Source organism: Canis lupus, chromosome 23 (assembly GCF_003254725.2).
Source record: "Canis lupus dingo isolate Sandy chromosome 23, ASM325472v2, whole genome shotgun sequence".
NCBI classification, from domain to species: Eukaryota; Metazoa; Chordata; class Mammalia; order Carnivora; family Canidae; genus Canis; species Canis lupus.
In genome coordinates this window covers 8532367-8552242 of record NC_064265.1, presented here as the reverse complement: position 1 = coordinate 8552242, position 19876 = coordinate 8532367, and the positions used below count along the sequence as shown (strand labels likewise).

General features: G+C 39.4%; 1 protein-coding gene across 3 annotated transcripts in view; it reads left to right on the top strand.

Moving 5' to 3' along the window:
* SCN10A (sodium voltage-gated channel alpha subunit 10) overlaps positions 1 to 19876 on the top strand; it is a 91625-nt gene that overhangs the window by 37350 nt on the left and 34399 nt on the right. For all 3 annotated transcript variants that reach the window (XM_049099956.1, XM_049099955.1, XM_049099954.1), the window contains 2 exons: positions 9222 to 9460; positions 11654 to 11827. In XM_049099956.1, the coding sequence (XP_048955913.1) occupies positions 9222 to 9460; positions 11654 to 11827 (413 nt within the window). The remainder of the gene's footprint in view (positions 1 to 9221; positions 9461 to 11653; positions 11828 to 19876) is intronic.

Below are 19876 nucleotides of genomic sequence, written 5' to 3'. Positions count from 1 at the left end.
AGTGTAAGACCTGTCTTCCTATCCAGGCTTTATTTTTACCTCAGGGTATGGAAAATATGGCCTTTATCATCTCCAGTTACTTGCCTCCCCTAGACAAATTTAACACATACTGGGGTGAAAGAAGGAGAGGGAGCTTGGATGCTGGTGTGTTTCTGAGAAAGAGCTCTGTGTGCTCCCCTCCCAGTCTTGGGCTGAATCTTAACTGTGGGGGAGGGCATGATGAGACAAAGAAAGAAACAACAACAAAAAGATGTTGGAGGGATTTGAAAGTAGAACCAATCCATGCCTTACTTTCTAGGTGAAATGAGAGTTGGCAAGTCTTAGGAAAAGACCCACATACCCAGTATAGCACAGAAATTGTACAGTAAAGCAAGCAGATAGCCTACCTGGGTAGAGAAGGCCTGGAGCAGACCCACAGAGTGCCCTGTGGCCCGCATGGCAGGAGAGTAGCTGGATAATGACCTTGCCCCCATTAAGGGCTGGAGAAGGAGGAAAGTGAGAGGCAAAGAGGGACTAGCCATCTCTGTGGCTCTCCCACCAGAGACCACATGGGAACTACGATGATTTAAGTAAAATACACTTGGCAATGACCAAGGACAAGCTCAACACTCCACTGTTGGTGAACCCTGAGCCCTCCAAAACTCAGACACAACTTCAGATAGTGAAGTAGTAACAGACATTGAATTAACTAAAACAAGATCCTCAAGTTGGGGACCTGCAGTATATATTGAACTCAATTATGGGGGCGGGGGACCATTAAGTTATATTTGTTGCATATGTGATTTTGCATTTTGTAAAATGTGTGCACATTTCAGTAACAACAGTGTGCACACATTCTCTCATTATTTTTCCTCATTGATAATTATTTAAAAATAGCTTTTCATTGTAGTAGTGTCTGTATGTCTAACATTTTTCATGGCTGTATAGAACATAACCATGCTATTGCGCCTGTGATTTTTCTCTTGACCAGGTGGGTTGCTTGGATTCTTTTATCTTTTTGCTCTTAGCCATCAAACAGTTAATGTTAAATACAAACAGCTTGCTTTTTCATTTATTCCCCAGAACTATCAAGCTTCCTCCTCCTCTTTTTTTTCTTCATTTATTAACTCTTCTACAGGCATTTGTTGAGCACCTGCTATATGCCTGGCTTTATTCTGGTGCAGGAAATTCAGTGGTGAACAAGAGAGAAGCCTGCACACTTGAAATCTACATTCCAGGGGCCAGGGTATACAGTTAATAAACACAAATAGATATTCATGTAGTGATAAGAAGTAGGAGAAAAAATAAAGTAGGGAAGGAGGGTAGAGGACTACAGAGGGGCTATTTCAGATAAGGTGGATGCAGAAGGCCATTCTCCCTAAAGATACCAGGAATCTGAATGAAATTAGGGATTCAGAACCGAGGGGAGAGTTCCAGACAGATGAATGGCAAATGCAATGAATTTTGCAGGAATAAGACAAGAATTAACAAAATGAGTGTTCTAAACACATCCCAACTAAGGTAAGAACAGAAGAGGTCTCAGAATTGATGAGAAGCAACAGAGGATAATAGTTAAGAATACAGACCCTGGGATGCCTGGGTGGCTTAGCAGTTGGGCGCCTGCCTTCGGCTCAGGTCGTGATCCTGGGATCCGGGATCGAGTCCCGCATTGAGCTCCCTGCGAGGAGCCTGCTTCTCTCTCTGTCTATGTCTCTGCCTCTCTCTCTCAGTCTGTGTCTCTCATGAGTAAATAAATAAATCTTTAAAAAAATACAGACCCTGGAGCTAAGACTGCCTGGGTTTGTATCCTGACTTTGCCACTTAGGTTAAGCTGTGCAACTTTGGAGCTCCATTAACTGTTCTGTGCTTCAATTGTCTCACCTGTAAAATAGTGAAAATGTACTTATCTTGTAATGTTTTTTGAGGATTGAGTTAGCATAAGTAAAGTGCTTAGATCCACCACTAGCACTTAGTAAATATTCAGCAGATGTTGGCTATTCTTATTTATTCAGTTGTAAATGAGGGCAGATATATGTCTGTTTTGCTCACAGTTAGATTTCCAGTACCTAGAAGTGCAGTACTTGGCATACGGTAAGGATTCAACAAACAATTGTTGAATAAATGGTGAATGAGAAGGATACACAAAGGTGACCTTTGGGGATGATGCTAATTACAATGACCTGAACTGATAAACAAGAAGAAAATAAAGAATGATCAGATATCCTGAAGTAAGACAGACTTCCTCTTAAGGAACATGCTGTGAGGATAGAGTAGGAAAACCAGGACACACACTGACATTTTTAAGAGAACCTGGGTAAAGACAACTTTAAATTAAGGCAAAGAGGTCAAAATTGTTTGAACATAGGACAGATGACCTGTGATCTTCTCTGGTCAGACAGCAATACCTACAACACTCACAGAATACATTAAGAATGATTGGCACCGTCCGAGTTGTGATGAGATTTACAGAGGCCACCTCTTTGGGAGTGATTGTGCCTGAGAAAGTTTGGCCCCAGCCAATAAGAACTTGGCAATTCACTAAGCTCACAGTAATTCACTACGCTTGGCACACAAGACTTGACAGTTGTCCAGACCAGAAGACCAGAAGCAGAGCACAGCAGTGAGCATAACCCAGTCTCTGCCCTCATGCTGAGTGGGAGACAGGGACGTGGAACAAGTTATTACCAGGGTGTCTTGAAGGAGAAGTTCAGGATGCTAAAGGAAATATGGTAAGTTTAGTCTGGAGTTGGGGAAGTATTCCAAGCAGAAAGGACAACAAAATCTCTGAAGCAGAGTAGAGCATTATACTTGAAGAAATTAAAAAGCCTGATGTGGCGGGAACATAGCAAGGAAGACAGGGGCTCATAATAAGGCTGGGGAGATGGACTAGGGCCAAACCTACAGAATTTCCTATACCAAATTAAGGATTTTGGACTTCATCCTAAAAGCAATGATGTGCCATTAAAGGATTGGAGGCAGGGGAGCTACATTTGCATTTTGTAAAGGTTACTCTGAATACGTGTAGAGAATGGAATTAAGAGGGGAAGAGTGTTGGCAAGGAAACCGGTTGGGAGGAAACCAGCTGAGAGATAGCTGTACCTGGACTCTGGGTGGTGGCAGTGGTAGTGATGGGAAATGGGAGGATTAAGAGCTAAGATTCAGGACTTGGTGATTCACATGGTTCTGGCACAAGCAACTGAAGGGATCCGTGCAAAAATTCATAAAAAGAATATTTTATGGGGGTTTACTGGGGAAAGATGAGAGGAAAGATCATGAGTTAAGTCTGGGACATAGTGGATTTCAGGTGCCTTTGGGACATCCAGGTAAGGATTTCCAGTAGGACATCAGATTTGGAATAAATGAGTCTAGAACTTAGAAGATGAGGGTAACCTAGAAATACATATCTGAAAGTTGTTTGAATGTAGATGATAATTTTGGGAAGGTACAAGTGGATAAGATGACATAGAGGGGAAGAATAAGAAGAGAAGACCTGGGACAGAGTTCTAAAGAAACTATGTTTAGTGATTGAGCAGAAGAGATAGAGCCCACAGAGGAAGCTGAGAAGGAATGCCCAGAAACAGAAGAAGACCCAGAAGAATACAACACAGACCCAGGAGTCTGAATTCCTTCAGGAAGAATAAAGTCAAACGAGGCTATGCTGTAGAAAAATCAAATAAGATCAAGTCCGAAAAGAGACCAGGGGCTTTAGTCACACGGATATCTTTGGTGATCCAAGAAGAGAGGATTGGTGGAGTAGGAGAGGAGGTTGAAGAATGGGAGTTGCAGTGGGAGGAGGAGATACTGTATATAGACCACTTTTTCAGAAGTTTGCCTGTGAAGGGAAGGAGATGGCAAATGTCACCAGGGTGTAAGTAGCATTGCTTATTTATTTTCTTGTATGGAGTTTTTAAAAAGCATATTTACATGCTAATGGGAAGGATCTGTGAGAATGGGAAGGACTGAAGATAAAGTAAGAGAGAAAACATTCGATAGATTCCTGAAGTGGCAGGAGAGGATGCACAAGTGGAGACTGTCAATAGGAAGAAGGACATCTCTTTAATTTAGGAGAAGAAAAGGAAGAAAGTTCTTTCTGGATTAGTTTTCTGCACCCAATTCTCTTAAACTCTGTATCCCCCCAGACAATCAAGATCAGCAATGATAAGGCTGTTTATAAGGTTGAGTCTTGCCCTGCCCTACCTCACAGACAGGCGCTTCCTGTCATAATGGGGCATCTACAAAATTTCTTATGCAACACTGCTACCGGTGCCTTTTAGTGCCAAAATAGGTCTATGGAAGCGCCTGTTTTTGTTTCAACTAGAGATCATTGATTTTGCCCCCAAGGTGTGCCAACTGCTTTAGAAAACTATGCTTTGCCAATCTACATATCTGTCATTTCAAGTGTCCTTTCAGAGAATTCTCCTGCACCTTGACTGACCCATGTTGTATTTGATAGCCTTGGCACATAACTTATGAGTTTTACAATGTTTCATCAAAAATAGGGTTTGCATTTCTATTTCTCAGTTTTGATGCCTTTAGTGGTTTTTGGAAGTAGAGGGGCAGCACATTCTTTTTTTATTATTTGGAAAGACTTTTTTTCAGTTTTCAAGATATAATTGACAAAACCTTAAGATATTTAAAGTATACGTTGTGATGATTTGATACATGTGTACACTGTGAAAGGATTTGCCTATTTAGGTAATGAACACATCTGTCACACCTCACATGTTCATTATTTTTTCTTTTTTAAGATTCCACAAAGAAGTGATACCATATAGGATCAGTTTTTATCTTGCACCATATGATTTATTTCATTTGGCATAATGCTCTAAAGTTTGAGGGCAAACACCAAGATTTCCTTCTTTTACATGGCTGAATAATATTCCTGTGTGGTGGGGAGGGTGTGGGTATGGGTGGTGTGGGTATGGGTGGGTGAGTATGTCTCACATCTCCTTTATCCATTCATCTATTGATGGACTCTTACATTATTTCCATATCTTGGCTATTATGAAAAGAGCTGCAATAAACACGAAGAGTGCAGATGTCTCTTTGAGGTAGTGATTTCATTTCCTTTGGATATATACCCAGATGTAGAATTGCTAGATCACATGATAGTTCTATTTTTAATGTTCTGAGGAATCTCCTACTGCTTTCCACAGTGGCTGCATCAATTTGAATCCCCACTAGCAGTGCGCGGGATTCCCTTTTCTCCACATCCTTGCCAACACATTATCTCTTGTCTTTTTTATGATAGCCATTCTAACAGGTGTGAGGTGATATCTCATTGTCTTTTTTAAAGATTTTTAAAAATTTATTTATGAGAGAGACAGAGGCAGAGACACAGGCAGAGGGAGAAGCAGGCTCCATGCAGGGAGCCCGATGTGGGACTCGATCCCAGGTCTCTAGGACCAGGCTCTGGGCCAAAGGCAGGCGCTAAACCGCTGAGCCACCCAGGGATCCCCTCATTGTCTTTTCAATTGCATTTCCCTGATGATTTGTGATGTGAGCACCTTTTCAGGTACCTGCTGGCCATTTGTATGTTTTCTTTGGAAAAATGTCTATTCAATTCCTCTGTGCATTTAAAAATCAGATTATTTGGGGGTTTTTTGCTACTGATTTATAGGAGTTATTTATATATTTTGGATACTAACTCTTTTTTTAAATTTATTTATTCATAGAGACACACAGAGAGAGAGAGAGAGACAGAGACAGAGACAGAGACACAGGCAGAGGGAGAAGCGGGCTCCATGCAGGGAGCTCGATGTGGGACCCAATCCCGGGTCTCCAGGATCACGCCCCGGGCCGCAGGCAGCACTAAACCGCTGCGCCACTGGGGCTGCCCCTAACTCTTTATAAGATAGATGGTTTGCAAATATTTTCTCTCATTCAGTAAGTTGCCTTTTCTTTTGTGTTGATGGTTTCCTTTGCTGTACAGAAGCTTTTTTTGTTTGATGTCATCCCATGTGTTTACTTTTGCTTTAGTTGACTTTGCTTTTGGTATCAAACCCAAAAAATCTTTGCCAAGAATTTGCACTTCTTTTTTTTTTTTAAGATTTTTAAAATTTATTCATGAGAGAGGCAGAGACATAGGCAGAGGGAGGAGCAGACTCCCTGCAGAAAGCCCAATGTGCGACTCTGTCCCTGGACCCCCCACCCCCATCATGCCCGAGCCAAAGGCAGATGCTCAACTGTTGAGCCACCCAGACGTCCCAAGAATTTGCATTTCTATTTCTCAGTCTCCTTAATGCTTTTGTTGATTACTGGAAGTAGAAAGAGCAGCACATCCATTATTTTAAATAAAATCTCTTTACCAAAATTTTATTTAGAATATTTTTGTTTGAATAAGAAATATGTTATACGAGACTTAAAAGATATTAAAGGGCCTATAAAAAAGGGAAATATTTTTCTGTCTGTCCAACTCTCCTCTCCAGAAACAATGTCCAAACCAATTGTTTTGTGTTTCCTCCCAAACATATTCCATTATGTTCAATCAAAAATATATAGTCTTTCTTCTCCCTTGCAAATGATAGCATATCACATATGCTATTCTGTGCCATAATTTTTCAATGAATATATTTTGAAAATAATTCCACATAAGTACCCTTACACTTTCCAATAACTGTTAGTATTATATTGTATAGATGTACCATAATTTAGTTAGCCATTCCCTTCTTGATGGGAAGTAAATTCTGTGGTTACTACATCACTTTCTACATGTACTATAGGTTAAATGCCTCAAAGTGAAATTGCTTTGTTAATTCACTTAGGCATTTTTAGTTTTGAACAATAATGGACGCTCTGCATAAATGTATCAACTTTCATCCACCCAAGCAATGGATGATACTGGCTTTCAACCCATACTCTACTGAACACAAATACCAAACTGTCTTATCTTTCCAAATCTGATCCATGAAATAATATCTTAGTATTAACATACCTTCATTTTGCACTTCTCTTATTTTGAGTATTATTGGACATTAAAAAAATATTTATAAACCATTTGAATTTTCTTTTTAGAAACTGTCTAATCATTTCTCTATTGGTTTGGTCTTTTCTCATTGGTTTTTAAGAGTTCTTACATATTAATGAAATGAACATTTTATCTATAACATGAGCTACAATTATTTTTCTCGTTTTTTTAACTTTATTTGACAAAATATTTTAAATATTTTAAAAGCTTACAACGATGATAAATCATTACTACAGCATGACAGTGAAAATAAACAGTCTGATTTATGGAAGAGAAACACTTGTTTTACACAGCTAAATTTGACTACACATAATTTTTTAAATTTACCTATGGGAAAATAAAACAGCAAAATTTGGGAGCATATATTTATTTCTATAAATTCCTTTCTTTTGAAAAAATATAGAGAGTAAAAAATTCAAATACTACAAATGCATGTACAATGAAAATTGTGTCTCTCTCCCAGTAAAGATCCTTGCTACTCCCCAGTATCCCAGTGAACTCTCTCAGTTTCTCTTGTATCTTGCATGCAATATTCTATGCATTTACCCACACACACACACTCTCTCTCTCTCTCTCTTTATATATATATATATATATATATATATATATATATATATAAAGCTTTTTTTACATCTCCATAGATAAATATGCCTCATCTTTTCTTCATAATGGACTTTATCAGTTGTTTCTATTATTATTATTATTATTATTATTAACAATGGATATTATCATTCCTTGCCAAATGGGCTGGTATACCTGCAGAGTGCATATCTTATAGGGGAATTTATAGATAGACCTAAAGCTATATAGTTGCCTTCTGTTGAGATGGCTCCAGTTGCACATCCACATGGAGATTTAATGGAAGCAACTAGAGATGAGCCTGGTGCTTATTTTTTTTTAATAAATTAATTTTTTATTGGTGTTCAATTTACCAACATACAGAATAACACAAGCCTGGTGCTTAAGGAAAAGATCAGAAACTCGACATATAATCTGGAGGAATCTGGAGGAGATAGCATAGTGATGGTTTTCTAAGGCTGTGGAGCTCAGTGAGATTGCCTAGAGAGAGAAAAAAAGAAATGTCAAGGAGAGAATGCTTGAGATCTCCAACATTCAGAGACAGGAGCAGGAGAAACAGGAACTGAAATTGAAAAAAAAAAGCAGTCACTGATATGGGAGAAGAAACAAGAAATGGTGATGTCCTGGAAACTACACAAGGGATTTCAAGGAGAACATTATAAATTCCGTCAAATGCTGTGAGAGGCAGAGTAAGGAGATGACTAGAAATTGATAACTTGAATGTAGAAGAGGTAAAAGCCTGGTTCCAGGGGTCAGGAAGGGAACAGGAATTGTGAAAGTAGAGAAAGTGAAGTGTAGAAGAAAACTCTTACAGGAATTTTGCTGTTGAGGGGACAGTAGATGAAGGATAACTTGGATTCCAGGGAGATCTTTTGAAAAGTGGAGATACACTTAAAGTATGTTTACTTGCTGATGGGAATAGTCCAGAGGGGAGAGAAAAGGGATAACACAGGCTTTGAGAAGGTGCACAGGTAGGAGTAGAGTGAGTTCATGTGCTGGGCAGGGTGCAAAATATGAGGATTAACTTGTAGATTCCTTGGACACTCACTGAAAGGAAGAAAACAAGTTATTTTGTGAGTGATTCTATATTCTGAGAGAAATCAAAGGGAGTTGGTCAGCAGAGAGTGAATTGATGGGGGGAGGTTGGAGGACAGAGGGGAAGTTGAGAAATGCTAGTCTGGAAGACTGAAGGAATGGATTGAAATGGAGAAACATGGCAGGATTTCTGGATCGTGACAAGCTGGGACTCATGAATCCCTAGTGGGACTAGTCAGTCTGGTTTTATAGTTTTTCTAACCATGTTTACCTGATCGGATGTAGGTGCAGAGGAGTCTGCATGTTCAGGGGAAGGAGGGAGGGAAGAAGGGCAAGGAAACTAAGGGTGTCCACAAGGAGGTATATAGAGGGGTAGTAATGAAATCTAAGTCAGGTAAATTGAAAACTAAGGACATGACATAGGTGATGGGCAATTAAAAAGTGTAGGGTCCATGCTTTGGAGGGCTGAATATGGACAGAGATTGGACTGCACTTGCTGGGCTGAAGGAGTTCAAAAGATAGGAAATGGGTCATCAGAGCAGGGTGCTGGGGTGGAGACTGCAAGAGGTATTAATACTGACAGAATCTAGGGTATGGCCAGGGGATGGAATCTGAGAGGATGCATGGCTGACAGCTGTCATCAACCACACCTGTGATACAGAACTCGAGGAGTCTGAACGGAGATGCCCACCCTGCTTGACCAGCTTCGCTCAGAAGTATCTGATCTGGGAGTGCTGCCCCACATGGGTGAAGCTCAAGACGGTTCTCTTTGGCATTGTGACGGACCCCTTTGCGGAGCTCACTATCACCTTGTGCATTGTGGTAAACACAGTCTTCATGGCCATGGAGCACCACGGCATGAGCTCTGCCTTTGAAGCCATGCTCCAGATAGGCAACATTGTGAGTGCACTGGCAGCCTTCACCCAGCTGTCATGGTGGGGGGCTTTGGGTGGGGTGGCAGTGTTCCCTCATTCTTTGGAGTGTTGATCCAGCTAGCTGAGAGCAGAAAGGCAATGCTGGAGATGTGTGGGCACTGAGGGAAGGAAGTCAAGTCTAGAGAGCCAGGCTGAGCTGGTGGGAATTGCTTTGGGACAACCCAACACAAGGAAATGGACCTAGAGAGTCCTGACTGAAGAGAGGGGAGGGAAAACTCCTTCTTCTTTACAGAACTTAGGTCAGGCTCTTGAATTTTCTGGATCTCAGCTGCCTCTACCTTGAAATTAGGATAAATGTCACTTTCCCATCTAAATATGGCCTTTGGACTTGCAGAATTTCCTCCTAGTTTTATTGCTTTTATGACTGCAAAATACAACGGTGGTGGTTTTTCAATGATGTCATTTAATGGCAGACAGAGTGGGAGGAGGAGCAGGGAAGGCAGTGGGAGAGAGAGAACATGGAAATGTGGTTGCTTTGTAACAAAAGCACCAGAAAGTCAGAACTTTTCTTTTGTATCTGGTTTGGACAGGATGCTACTTTAAGTTGTTCTCCATTATTTCTTTTAGTATTATTTGCTTCTAACAAGAAAAAATCCACACTGGACTTTGCTATATGGTAAGCAAAAGCTAGCAAGGTCAGGATCCTGCCTTCATGTCCACTGCAGTATCCACCCCACTAGAGGTGGCCTATTTGGTCTGCCAGGATCTTCCAGCTCTTCCAACTCCTCAGAGGCTACAGATTTACATAGAAGGAGGGGTCTCAGGAAAAATGTGACTACTCTTCCCCAGAAACCTCCACTTCCCCCAGAACCTAGGGATGTGAAAAGGACTCCAGCAGATTCTGGGATACTGTGGAACCAGTGTGCCTTATGTTTTAGCAGCACCTGGGCTGAGAGGCCACATTTTACTTAAAATTGGTATGAAGAAGGGAAGTGGAAAGAAAAAGAAGAGCCTATTCCCAAGAAGTCAGCATAGACCACAGAGGGTCTAATGGAAGACACATCTGAGCCCATACTCTCATTTTACACCTGGAGAAGTTGAGACAAGAAAGAAAAAAAGACCTTTACCACTGGGACAGAGAGCATAGTGCCATGTTTTAAAAAGAAAACAAGGAAGGCAGAGTTTGGTGCTCTGTGAGTGTTATCTCTATGACACAACAATGCTATGAAAGGGGACAGGCACTGAGAACTCACAGCCCCAAAGGGGGCAGGCATTGAGACTAAGAGAGATTAAGCACCCTGCCCAAAATGGCACAGCCCGTGACAACAGACCCAGTTGACCTCAGCCGTACCCCACCACACCGCACTTGTCTACAAATGGCACTGTGTACATGTTCTTTGAATCATACAGTTGCAGTCTGTGGCATTAGGCAGATCACTTAAACTTCCAGCTTTTCCCTCTGTGTAAAGGGGATGCAATCCCTGTTTCCCAGGCTGGTGAGAGACTTTGCTAAGAGCAAATGAGAGAATAGCACCCAGCCCTTCTTCCTTACTTGACTCCTTTCCCTAATACCTTTCCGGTGACCTGAGTCTGGGCTTGACCTCTCTTGGTGACAGAATCCCATCCTGTTTAAGACAACTAATGACACTCAGAGCTAAAAGAATCTTAGGGACAATTTATTACTGTTGTTCTAGCTTAACAGCTATTATTTACTAATGAGATACTATTGGCCAGGACCTTTGCTGAGAGCCGTGTATGCATGATCTCATTTTATGCCCATTATACAGATGAGGAAACTGGCTTGTGTGTGCTTTCACAAGCTCTGATATGGCTGAGTTGGATTTTTATTTAATTCTGTGTTGCCCCACAATCCAAGGTTTTAAACAACCATATCAGATTAACTTCTCATTTAGGTAATTATGTAATAATTATTATCCTAATGATTATCCATCTCTACCACCATTCATATGAAAACACTGAAGCATGGGTTCTAATGCATATCTCCTGAGCACTGGTCCCCAGGTTTCTCTATGCTGCCACACTGAGTGTTCCCATCCCCAGTCCTTCAAGAGCCCACAGAGTATACAGAAACTGAATAAAAGCAAAGCAAAATGATTTGTTATTTTATTTTTAAACTAGACATTTCCCTGTTGCCCTATTTTCATCACCCCCTCACCCCACAGACCCTGCTGAGATGGATCCTTGTTTCCAACCACAGGTCTTTACTGTGTTTTTTACTGCTGAAATGGTCTTCAAAATCATTGCCTTCGACCCCTACTATTACTTCCAGAAGAGATGGAACATCTTTGACTGCATCATTGTCACTGTGAGCCTGATAGAGCTGGGTGCGGCCAGGAAGGGGAGCCTGTCAGTGCTGCGGACCTTCCGCTTGGTAATGTTCTTTCTTGGCGACTTGGGGAGACTCCCTCCACATTTAAGGAGCCATAACCCTGGGAACAGATACCGTCCTTTGGGGACCTCAGCAGCCAGCAAGTTCTTCCTCTCTTGTCCCTGTGTGGAGGAGGCAGGGCATGGCTCCAGGGAGCTGGAGACTTGGTCCTTTCTACTTACTTAAATTTGGGGCATGCCTTCTCATCTCCAGGCCTTGGCCCTCTCTCGTCTGCACCCTCCTGTTCTCTTATCAAATAACAATATAACAATGATAACAATATTAACAGCTACTGTTTTTTGAGCACTGACAATGTATCAGGCACAGCGCTAACCCCTTGATACAACAAGCATGGCTTGTTAGCATGGGCTAATTACCATCCTCAGTATTCTCTCACTGTTAACTAGGGCTCAGTGTCCAGCTTTGGAGAGAGAGGACAGAGTGAAGGAGAGAATGCTCAGCAATCTCACCGAGTCCACTTCTAGGCCAGAAAGTCTGTTTGGAGCCCTAGTGTGGGAGCCAGCAAAGTAGCACTGAGCTGCCTGACTTGATTTCCTTGCAGTGGGGTGGCAAACTCAAAGGCCTTCAAGAATCAAGCAGGTGATGACATAAAACTGGCCAAGCAAGAGATCTTGGCATTGGATTTATGTCCCATGTAAACACGTAGGCAGACCCAACACAGAGCATGACTCCAGGGAGGGGCATTTACATAGGAGTCAGCATGATATGCCTATTGATTGTCACAGTTTGCAACTTTTCATGAGAAACAAGAAATCCAGATTTTAATATGGGCTACTAGTCTAATTTTTTAAAGGCATTCTAAAGACCAAATGAAGTATGTCCTGGGACACATTTGTGTCATGTACCACCAGTTAGTGACACCTGTCTCATTGTCCTATGGAGAGAAGGGCACAGTGGGCCTATAGGGCCTTTGCCTATAACCTGGAAACTTGAGAAGAGAGGAATTAAAACACTTTTTTAGTGTTTCTGAAGGACAGGTTTTTAGAAGGACATTTCAATAAGGACAGATTTCTCTGTATATCTAGAAAATGATGTGAAGAGACAGGCGCCTAAGTTAGTGGTCAGTGTGGGACACCCATACACAAACATTGAGGGAGCAAGATTCCATACTCCTTATGCCCTGTGAGGGCCTGAAGTTAGTTTCCTACTAAAATATGAACATTTTTGCCACACTTGGGAACAAGCATGGTGTTTTCAAGTCTTCATGCTTTTTTGCCTGTATTCTCAGACAACCACAAATGGGCAGGCTTACTCCATAGCCTGGGCCTACAGAATTTTCCAGACACCTGCCCCTTTGCCCCCACCTTCCTGATCCTGATATGCTGCTCATCTCCCATTCCCTGACCACAGCTACCACCCCCATATTTCCCTGGGGGCTTTGAGTCCTCTTCCTTTACCGTCTCCCAAATTTCTCATTACCTGGGTTAGGTACCATGGTCCATCAGTATCATTACACTCTTAAAACAAACTCAACCACCTTTTGCCTCTAGCCCTTCACATTTTTGTATTTGGCAAAATCCTAGAAAATATTGAAGTTGAAGCCAAATATTCCCTCTGCTGTGCCTACCCCTGAGCTGTGGGCATTACTGCAGAAAATTCACACAGCCCAGATCATCAGTTTCATAGTTTTTATTAATATACTTTATTTCTTGGAACAGTTTTAGATTTTTCAGAAAAATTAAGATGATTCATTCTCATTTCTCCTGGCTCAACCCACATGTCACCTCCTGAGGTGTCTTATCTTATCTCCCCAGCCACATTATCTTAAGGTGGATTCTCCACCTTATCTACTACTCCCATCTACTACTACTATCTACTACTTAAGGTGGATTCTCCCATCAAATTAGCCTGTTTTACACAGTTTACATTTATCCATGAGACAAAACCCAGGGTTTCCTTGTCTGCCATTCTATCCCAAAGCCCAGCACATAGTAGGAACTCAATAAACAGTTGTTGATCGAAAGAAGGAAGGAAAGAAACTAAGGAAGAAATGAAAATGCTGTGTCTTCTTTCTTGCTTTTTGCTCCCTCTCAGAGTAGCATTGCCTCCCTCCCCATCATTTAAATCCTTGCTCCATGCATCCACTGGTCTGTCCTTGTAGCAATACCACATCTTAAATACTGCAATTGCCTTGAGTGTGTCTGTGTCTACAAGGCAAGTCACCCACCTTGTTTTACTTCTTAAAGAATATCTGTATCTCCATATTCATTTTAGAATTGAAGTGCCAAGTTACATCTCCACATACACACAAAAGTGTTGTTCTTTCCTATTGGGACTGCAATAATTTTTACATCAATTGGGGAAGAAATGCAACCTTTACATTATATAGTCTTCTGACCTATGAAAACAACACACTCTTCATTTTTTTAATCTTTCAATAGTTGCATAATCTCTCCCTAAAGCTTTATAACTTTTTCCACAAGGAATTTTCTGCATCTTTTGTTAGATTTATTCCTGGGTATTCCCTAGTTCATTATGCTATTATAAATGAAATCTCTTTTTAAATGTCCTTTTCTGGGTTGTTTTTTTGTTTGTTTGTTTTTGTTTTGTTTTTGTTTTTGTTTTTTGTTTTGCTAACATTTTGCTATTTAGCACTTTTGCATTCAGAAATTCCTTATTAATTCTGATTTATCTATATAATCTTTAAAATTTTTAACACAATCATGTCATATGCAAATAATGAGTTTTATATCTTTTTTTTTAATGCTTACACCATTTGGTTCTTTTTATTACATGATTGTGCTGATTAGATGCCCAGTATACTATTGAAAGGAAGTGTTATTAGCAGACATCCTTGCTGTTTTCCTGATCTCAAAGAGAGTGCTTTCAATATTTCACCAAGCCTAACATTTGCTTTTTTAAAGATAAAAAAGAAACCTTTATCGTTTTAGGAAGTTTCTTTGTTTAGAATATTCGTCATGAATGGATGGTTAATTTTATCAGACAATTGTCCTGCATGTATTAAGATAATCAAATGATTTTTGTCCTTTAATCCATTAAAGTGGTGAATCATATTAATTGATTTTCTACTGTTAAATCAACTTTGCCTTCCTGGGATGAACCTGACTTGGTTGCACTTGGATACACTTTTTTTTATACACTGGAAGATTCAGTTTGCTTAGAATTTGCTTAGAATTTTTGCATCCGTATTGATGAGTAATATTTGGCCTGTAATTCTTCTTCCTACATTGCACTTGACAGGTGTTAGCATCTAGGTATCAAGGTTGTGCTCATTTTCATAAAAAGAGATGAGAAATAGTCCTCTTCCTCTATACCCAGTCTTTGAGTAAGATTGTAACTATTTATTCCTTATAGGGTTGGTAGGATTCACCAATGAGGCCATCTGAGGTCAAGATTTTTCATTACTGACCTAATTTTCTTCCTGGCTGTGGGACTAGTCAGGTTTTCTGTTTCTCAAATTGGTTTTGATAAGTTATAGTTTTCTAAAAATTTCCCTTATCTAAATTTTCAAGTTTTTTGGCATAAAGTAGTGTATGCTATGCCATTATATTTTAAGGGTCTATATCACCTATACTTATGTTACCTTTTTCTTTAAAAATGGTGATTTGCGCTTTCCTTGTCTGTTCTTATTAGCCTTGCCAAAGATTGTCAATTTAATTAGTCTTTTCAAAGAACCAACTTTTAACTCATTGGTCTCCTCTCCTTCATTGATGTTTTGTATTTCATGTAATCCTGCATCTTATCTTAATTACATTCTCCATCCTACATATTTTATGCTTTTCTAACTTCTTAAGATGGAATTTTCAACCTATTTTCCTTTCCAATATATTCATTGAAGACTTCATTTCCTTCTAAGAACTGCTATAATATGTAGAATTTTCCTTATTGTTTGGTTCTAAATATTTTCTAATTTCAAATTTGATTTCTTCTTTGACTCAAAGGTTAATTAGTAGCACAGTTCTTAATTTCTGGATATCTTTATGCTATCGAGTTCTAACTTAATTGCATTATAGTCAGAGAACATACAAGGCATACTTAATGGTTTGAGATTTATTGGAATTTTCTTTTGGCCCAGCATGTTGAAACTGTTCCTTATTCCCTTGAAAAGGTGTCTTCTGCAGTTGTAGGGTACAATACTCTGCATATATCCATCGGCTAGAGAAAGTTCATTGTGTGGTCCAAATATTCTAAATCCCTGCTTATTTTTGTCTGCGTGTTCTAGCAATTACTGAGATGGTAGTGTATAAAAATATCTCCCACTATGATTATGGCATGGTCTGTTTCTCCTTATGGTTCTATCTTGAGACTGTGTTATTAAATGCATACATATTTTAAGTTGTTATATCTTCCCCGTAAAGTGAAACTTTTATCAGTAAGAATTGACCTTCTTTCTCCCTAAAAATGCTTTTTGCCTAAAAAAAAATCTCATCTGCCTCATATCATGTTTTCTTTTGGTATAGAATTTGCATGGTGCATTGTTACCCTTCCTTTTTCTTACAACTTTTGTATATCTTTAGGGTTTTTATATGAGTCTTGTAAATATAGAGTCAGATTTTGGATTCTTATTTTAGTTCTGACAATCCAATATTTGTCTTTTAACCAAAACATTTAGCCGACTTACTTTATTGTGAATACTGATATGTTTGGATTTGTGTCTATCATATTTTGGGTTTTCTATTTGCTTCATCTGTCCTAGTATTTCTGTTCCCTCTTTTCCTCAATTCCTTTTTTTAAAAGATTTTATTTATTTATTTATTTATTTATTTATTTATTTATTTATTTATTTGAGAGAGAGAGCACAAAGGTGGGGGCAATAGAGACAGAGGGAGAGGGAGAAGCAGGCTCCCTGCTGGGTCAATCTCCCCAGAATCATGACCTGAGTCAAAGGCAGACCTATTGAGTCACCCAGGCGCTCCCTCTCTTCCTCAATTCTTCATCTATTTTAGAGTGTTTATTTTCCTCCTTTATTGGTTTGCAAGCCTTTCTATTTTTATTCTTTGAGTGGTTACCTTAGGAATTACTTAATTAAAGTCAAAAGTTAGCTAAAACCTTTACTTTCCAAGACCAATTTTCATTACATTTACCCCTTCCTAACTTACTATTGTACTTAGCATTTAAATTTTATCTGGCTTTTAAAAAGTTATGTGGTTTAATCAATCATAAATAATTCCCAACTTACTATTGTGTTAAATATTTTAATTCTTATTTAAAAAAAAAAGCTATGTGACTTAATCAATAATAATTCTAGCTGTCGCATAAACAATACCCAAAACTCCATAGCTTAACCCAATCAAAGTTTATTTTTCACTCATATCATAGTCTAATGCAAGCCAGTCAACTTCAGGTGGGACTACTTCAAGAAGTGATGCTGCCACATCCAAAGAAGGATTGCACAGTCTTCAAAGCTTGCCTCCTGCTTGTGGAAACATGGCCAAGGCTTGTTTTTAGTTTTAGTTTTTAGTTTTTAGTTTTTTTATTGGAGTTCAATTTGCCAACATTTAGCATAACACCCAGTGCTCATCCTGCCAAATGCCCCCCTCAGTGCCCATCACCCAGTCAAAGGTTTTTTTTCACTCAGAGCTCATGGTTTCTTTTGTGATGCAAATCCTTCAAAATTTAGGTGGCTTCAGACCTCTCTGTGTCCTACACTCCCATAGTTTTGTCTTTGACAAAGTTCTCAATTCCTCTTTATTTCTTTGCTTTCTCATCCCCGTGCCTTTCTCTCTCAACTGGTGGCTCTCAAATGGTGGCTACAGCATTTAGCAAATCTTTGCTAAGATTTACTTCATTTCATTAAAAATTTAACTGGTCTTCAATACTTTAAGATTTGATCCTATTGCTTAATTGATTCGTATCTAAAGCAGTGTACTTTCCTGAAACTTCAAGGCTCTAAAGTTCTGGATTCTGTTTCCTTTTATTTCTTATTAATCCGCCAAATATTCTCCAAGAGCATCTCTTCTTGCAACAGCTTGACAAATGTAACTGACTACAACCGACCCACAATACTAATTGCAACACAGATCAACACTTTCTGAGCCTTCTTATATCAGTTTCCTTATTGTCTGTGACATGACCCTAAACCAGTGCCACATATTTGATGGCTTGAAATGGCAATATCTCTTTTCAATGTACCAATTTCTACATTATTCAAGATAAGTACGACTAGGTGCACCTGGGTGGCTCAGTGGTTGAGTGTCTGCCTTCAGCTCAGGTCGAGATCCCGGAGTCCTGGGATCAAGTCCTGCATCAGGCTCCCTACAGGGAGCCTGCTTCTCCCTCTGCCTATGTCTCTGCCTCTCTCCTTATGTCTCTCATGAAGAAATAAATAAAAATCTTAAAAAAAAAGATAAGTATAGTTAGGCTATTGCAACAATCTATATATCTCTGTGTTAACCTAATAGAGGTTTCTGTTTCACAACATATTCATTGCTAGTTGGGAAGCTCTCCTGGAGTGTTGGCTCCAAGGAGTAACTCGGGGATCCAGGATAATGTGATGTCACCATATTCAATGAGTGACCTCTACAGTGGCCATGGGAGGGGATGAGAAAGTGCACTGGTGTTTTATGGCTATGCCTGAAAGTAGCATACACTACTGTCTCCATCGGCATTCCATCAGTCAGAATCCAATAACATGACCTCAACTATTTACAATTAAAAGTGGAAAACAGTCTTCCTTTGTGTCTGAGAGGAGCAGAAGCGAATGCTGACCATATAGCCATTCTCCGCCATGCCCCATGAGACATTATTGTTGTATACACTCAATGCTTGTTTAGATTCACCCTCATGCTTAACACATCCTTGCTCTTTTTACATTCTTGCATGTGATACTTTCCTTCTGCTTGAAGCAGATTTTTTAGAATCTCTTTACCTGGGTGTCTTCTGGCAAGAATCTCTCTCAGTTTCATTTATCTAAAATGTGCCATTCAGTTTGCCGTTGTCTTTAAGAACAATTTCTAACGGATGTAAAGTTCTAGTTAATTGTTATTTTATCCCAGTTCATTGAAGATATTCTACAGTGTTCTAACCTCTATTGCTGCTGATGAGAAGTCAGCTTTCAATTTAACTGTTGTTTCTTTTTCTCTAGATGCTTTTAAAATCTTCTGTCTTTGCTGTTCTGTAATCTCATTAGCATGTGTTTAGGTATGGGTTTATTTATTTTTTTTATTTGTAATGCTTAGGATTCTTTGATTTCTTAAATCCCCAGATTTATGATTTTCTTCAGTTCCAAAAAAGTTCCAAGACATCATATGGGCAAATCTAGCCTCCACATCACTCTTTCTTCTCTTGGACTTTCATTAGACATATATTAAACTCTCCCGCTCTGTTCTCTGTGTTCTTATGACTTTTTGATATATTCCATCTAGGTCTTTCCGGGCTACCTTCTGGATAATTTCTTCTGATATATCTACAATTCATTAATTCTTTCCTAAACTATATCACATCTGATGTGAAACTACTCCATAAGGTTTTTTTTAATGTTGTGTTATATTTTTAATTTCTAAAAGTTCTAGTTATTTTTCAAAACTTATTATTATTTAGTTTCTTGTTCTCTGCATACATTTTTCAGTTTATGTTTTATTTCTTTTTTTTTTAAGATTTTATTTTATTTATTTATTCATGAGAGACAAAGTGAGAGAGGCAGAGACACAGGCAGAGGGAGAAGCAGGCTCCATGCAGGGAGCCCGACATGGGATTCGATCCTGGGACTTCGGGATCACGACCTGAGCTGAAGGCAGCACTAAACCGCTGAGCCCTATTTTTTTAACATATTATATCTAATTATACTGTTATCTCTGGCTAATAATTTTATTACCTAAAGAAACTGAATGGCAGTCTCCACATACACATCATGGATCTCATTCCCTCATGATGCCTCATTATTATGTATTTGTTTGCTTTACTGCAACTCTTAGACACTTTTGGGTGGAGGCTGTAGGCTGGTTTTTCAGGGAGTATTTGCATTCACTTCTGCAAGGTACTTTATAGGTCTGCTCTAAATTAAATTCTCAGCTTGAAATAACTCAGTAGTGTGAATTCGAGGTAAAACCTTTTGTGAGGAGCCTTTGGAGG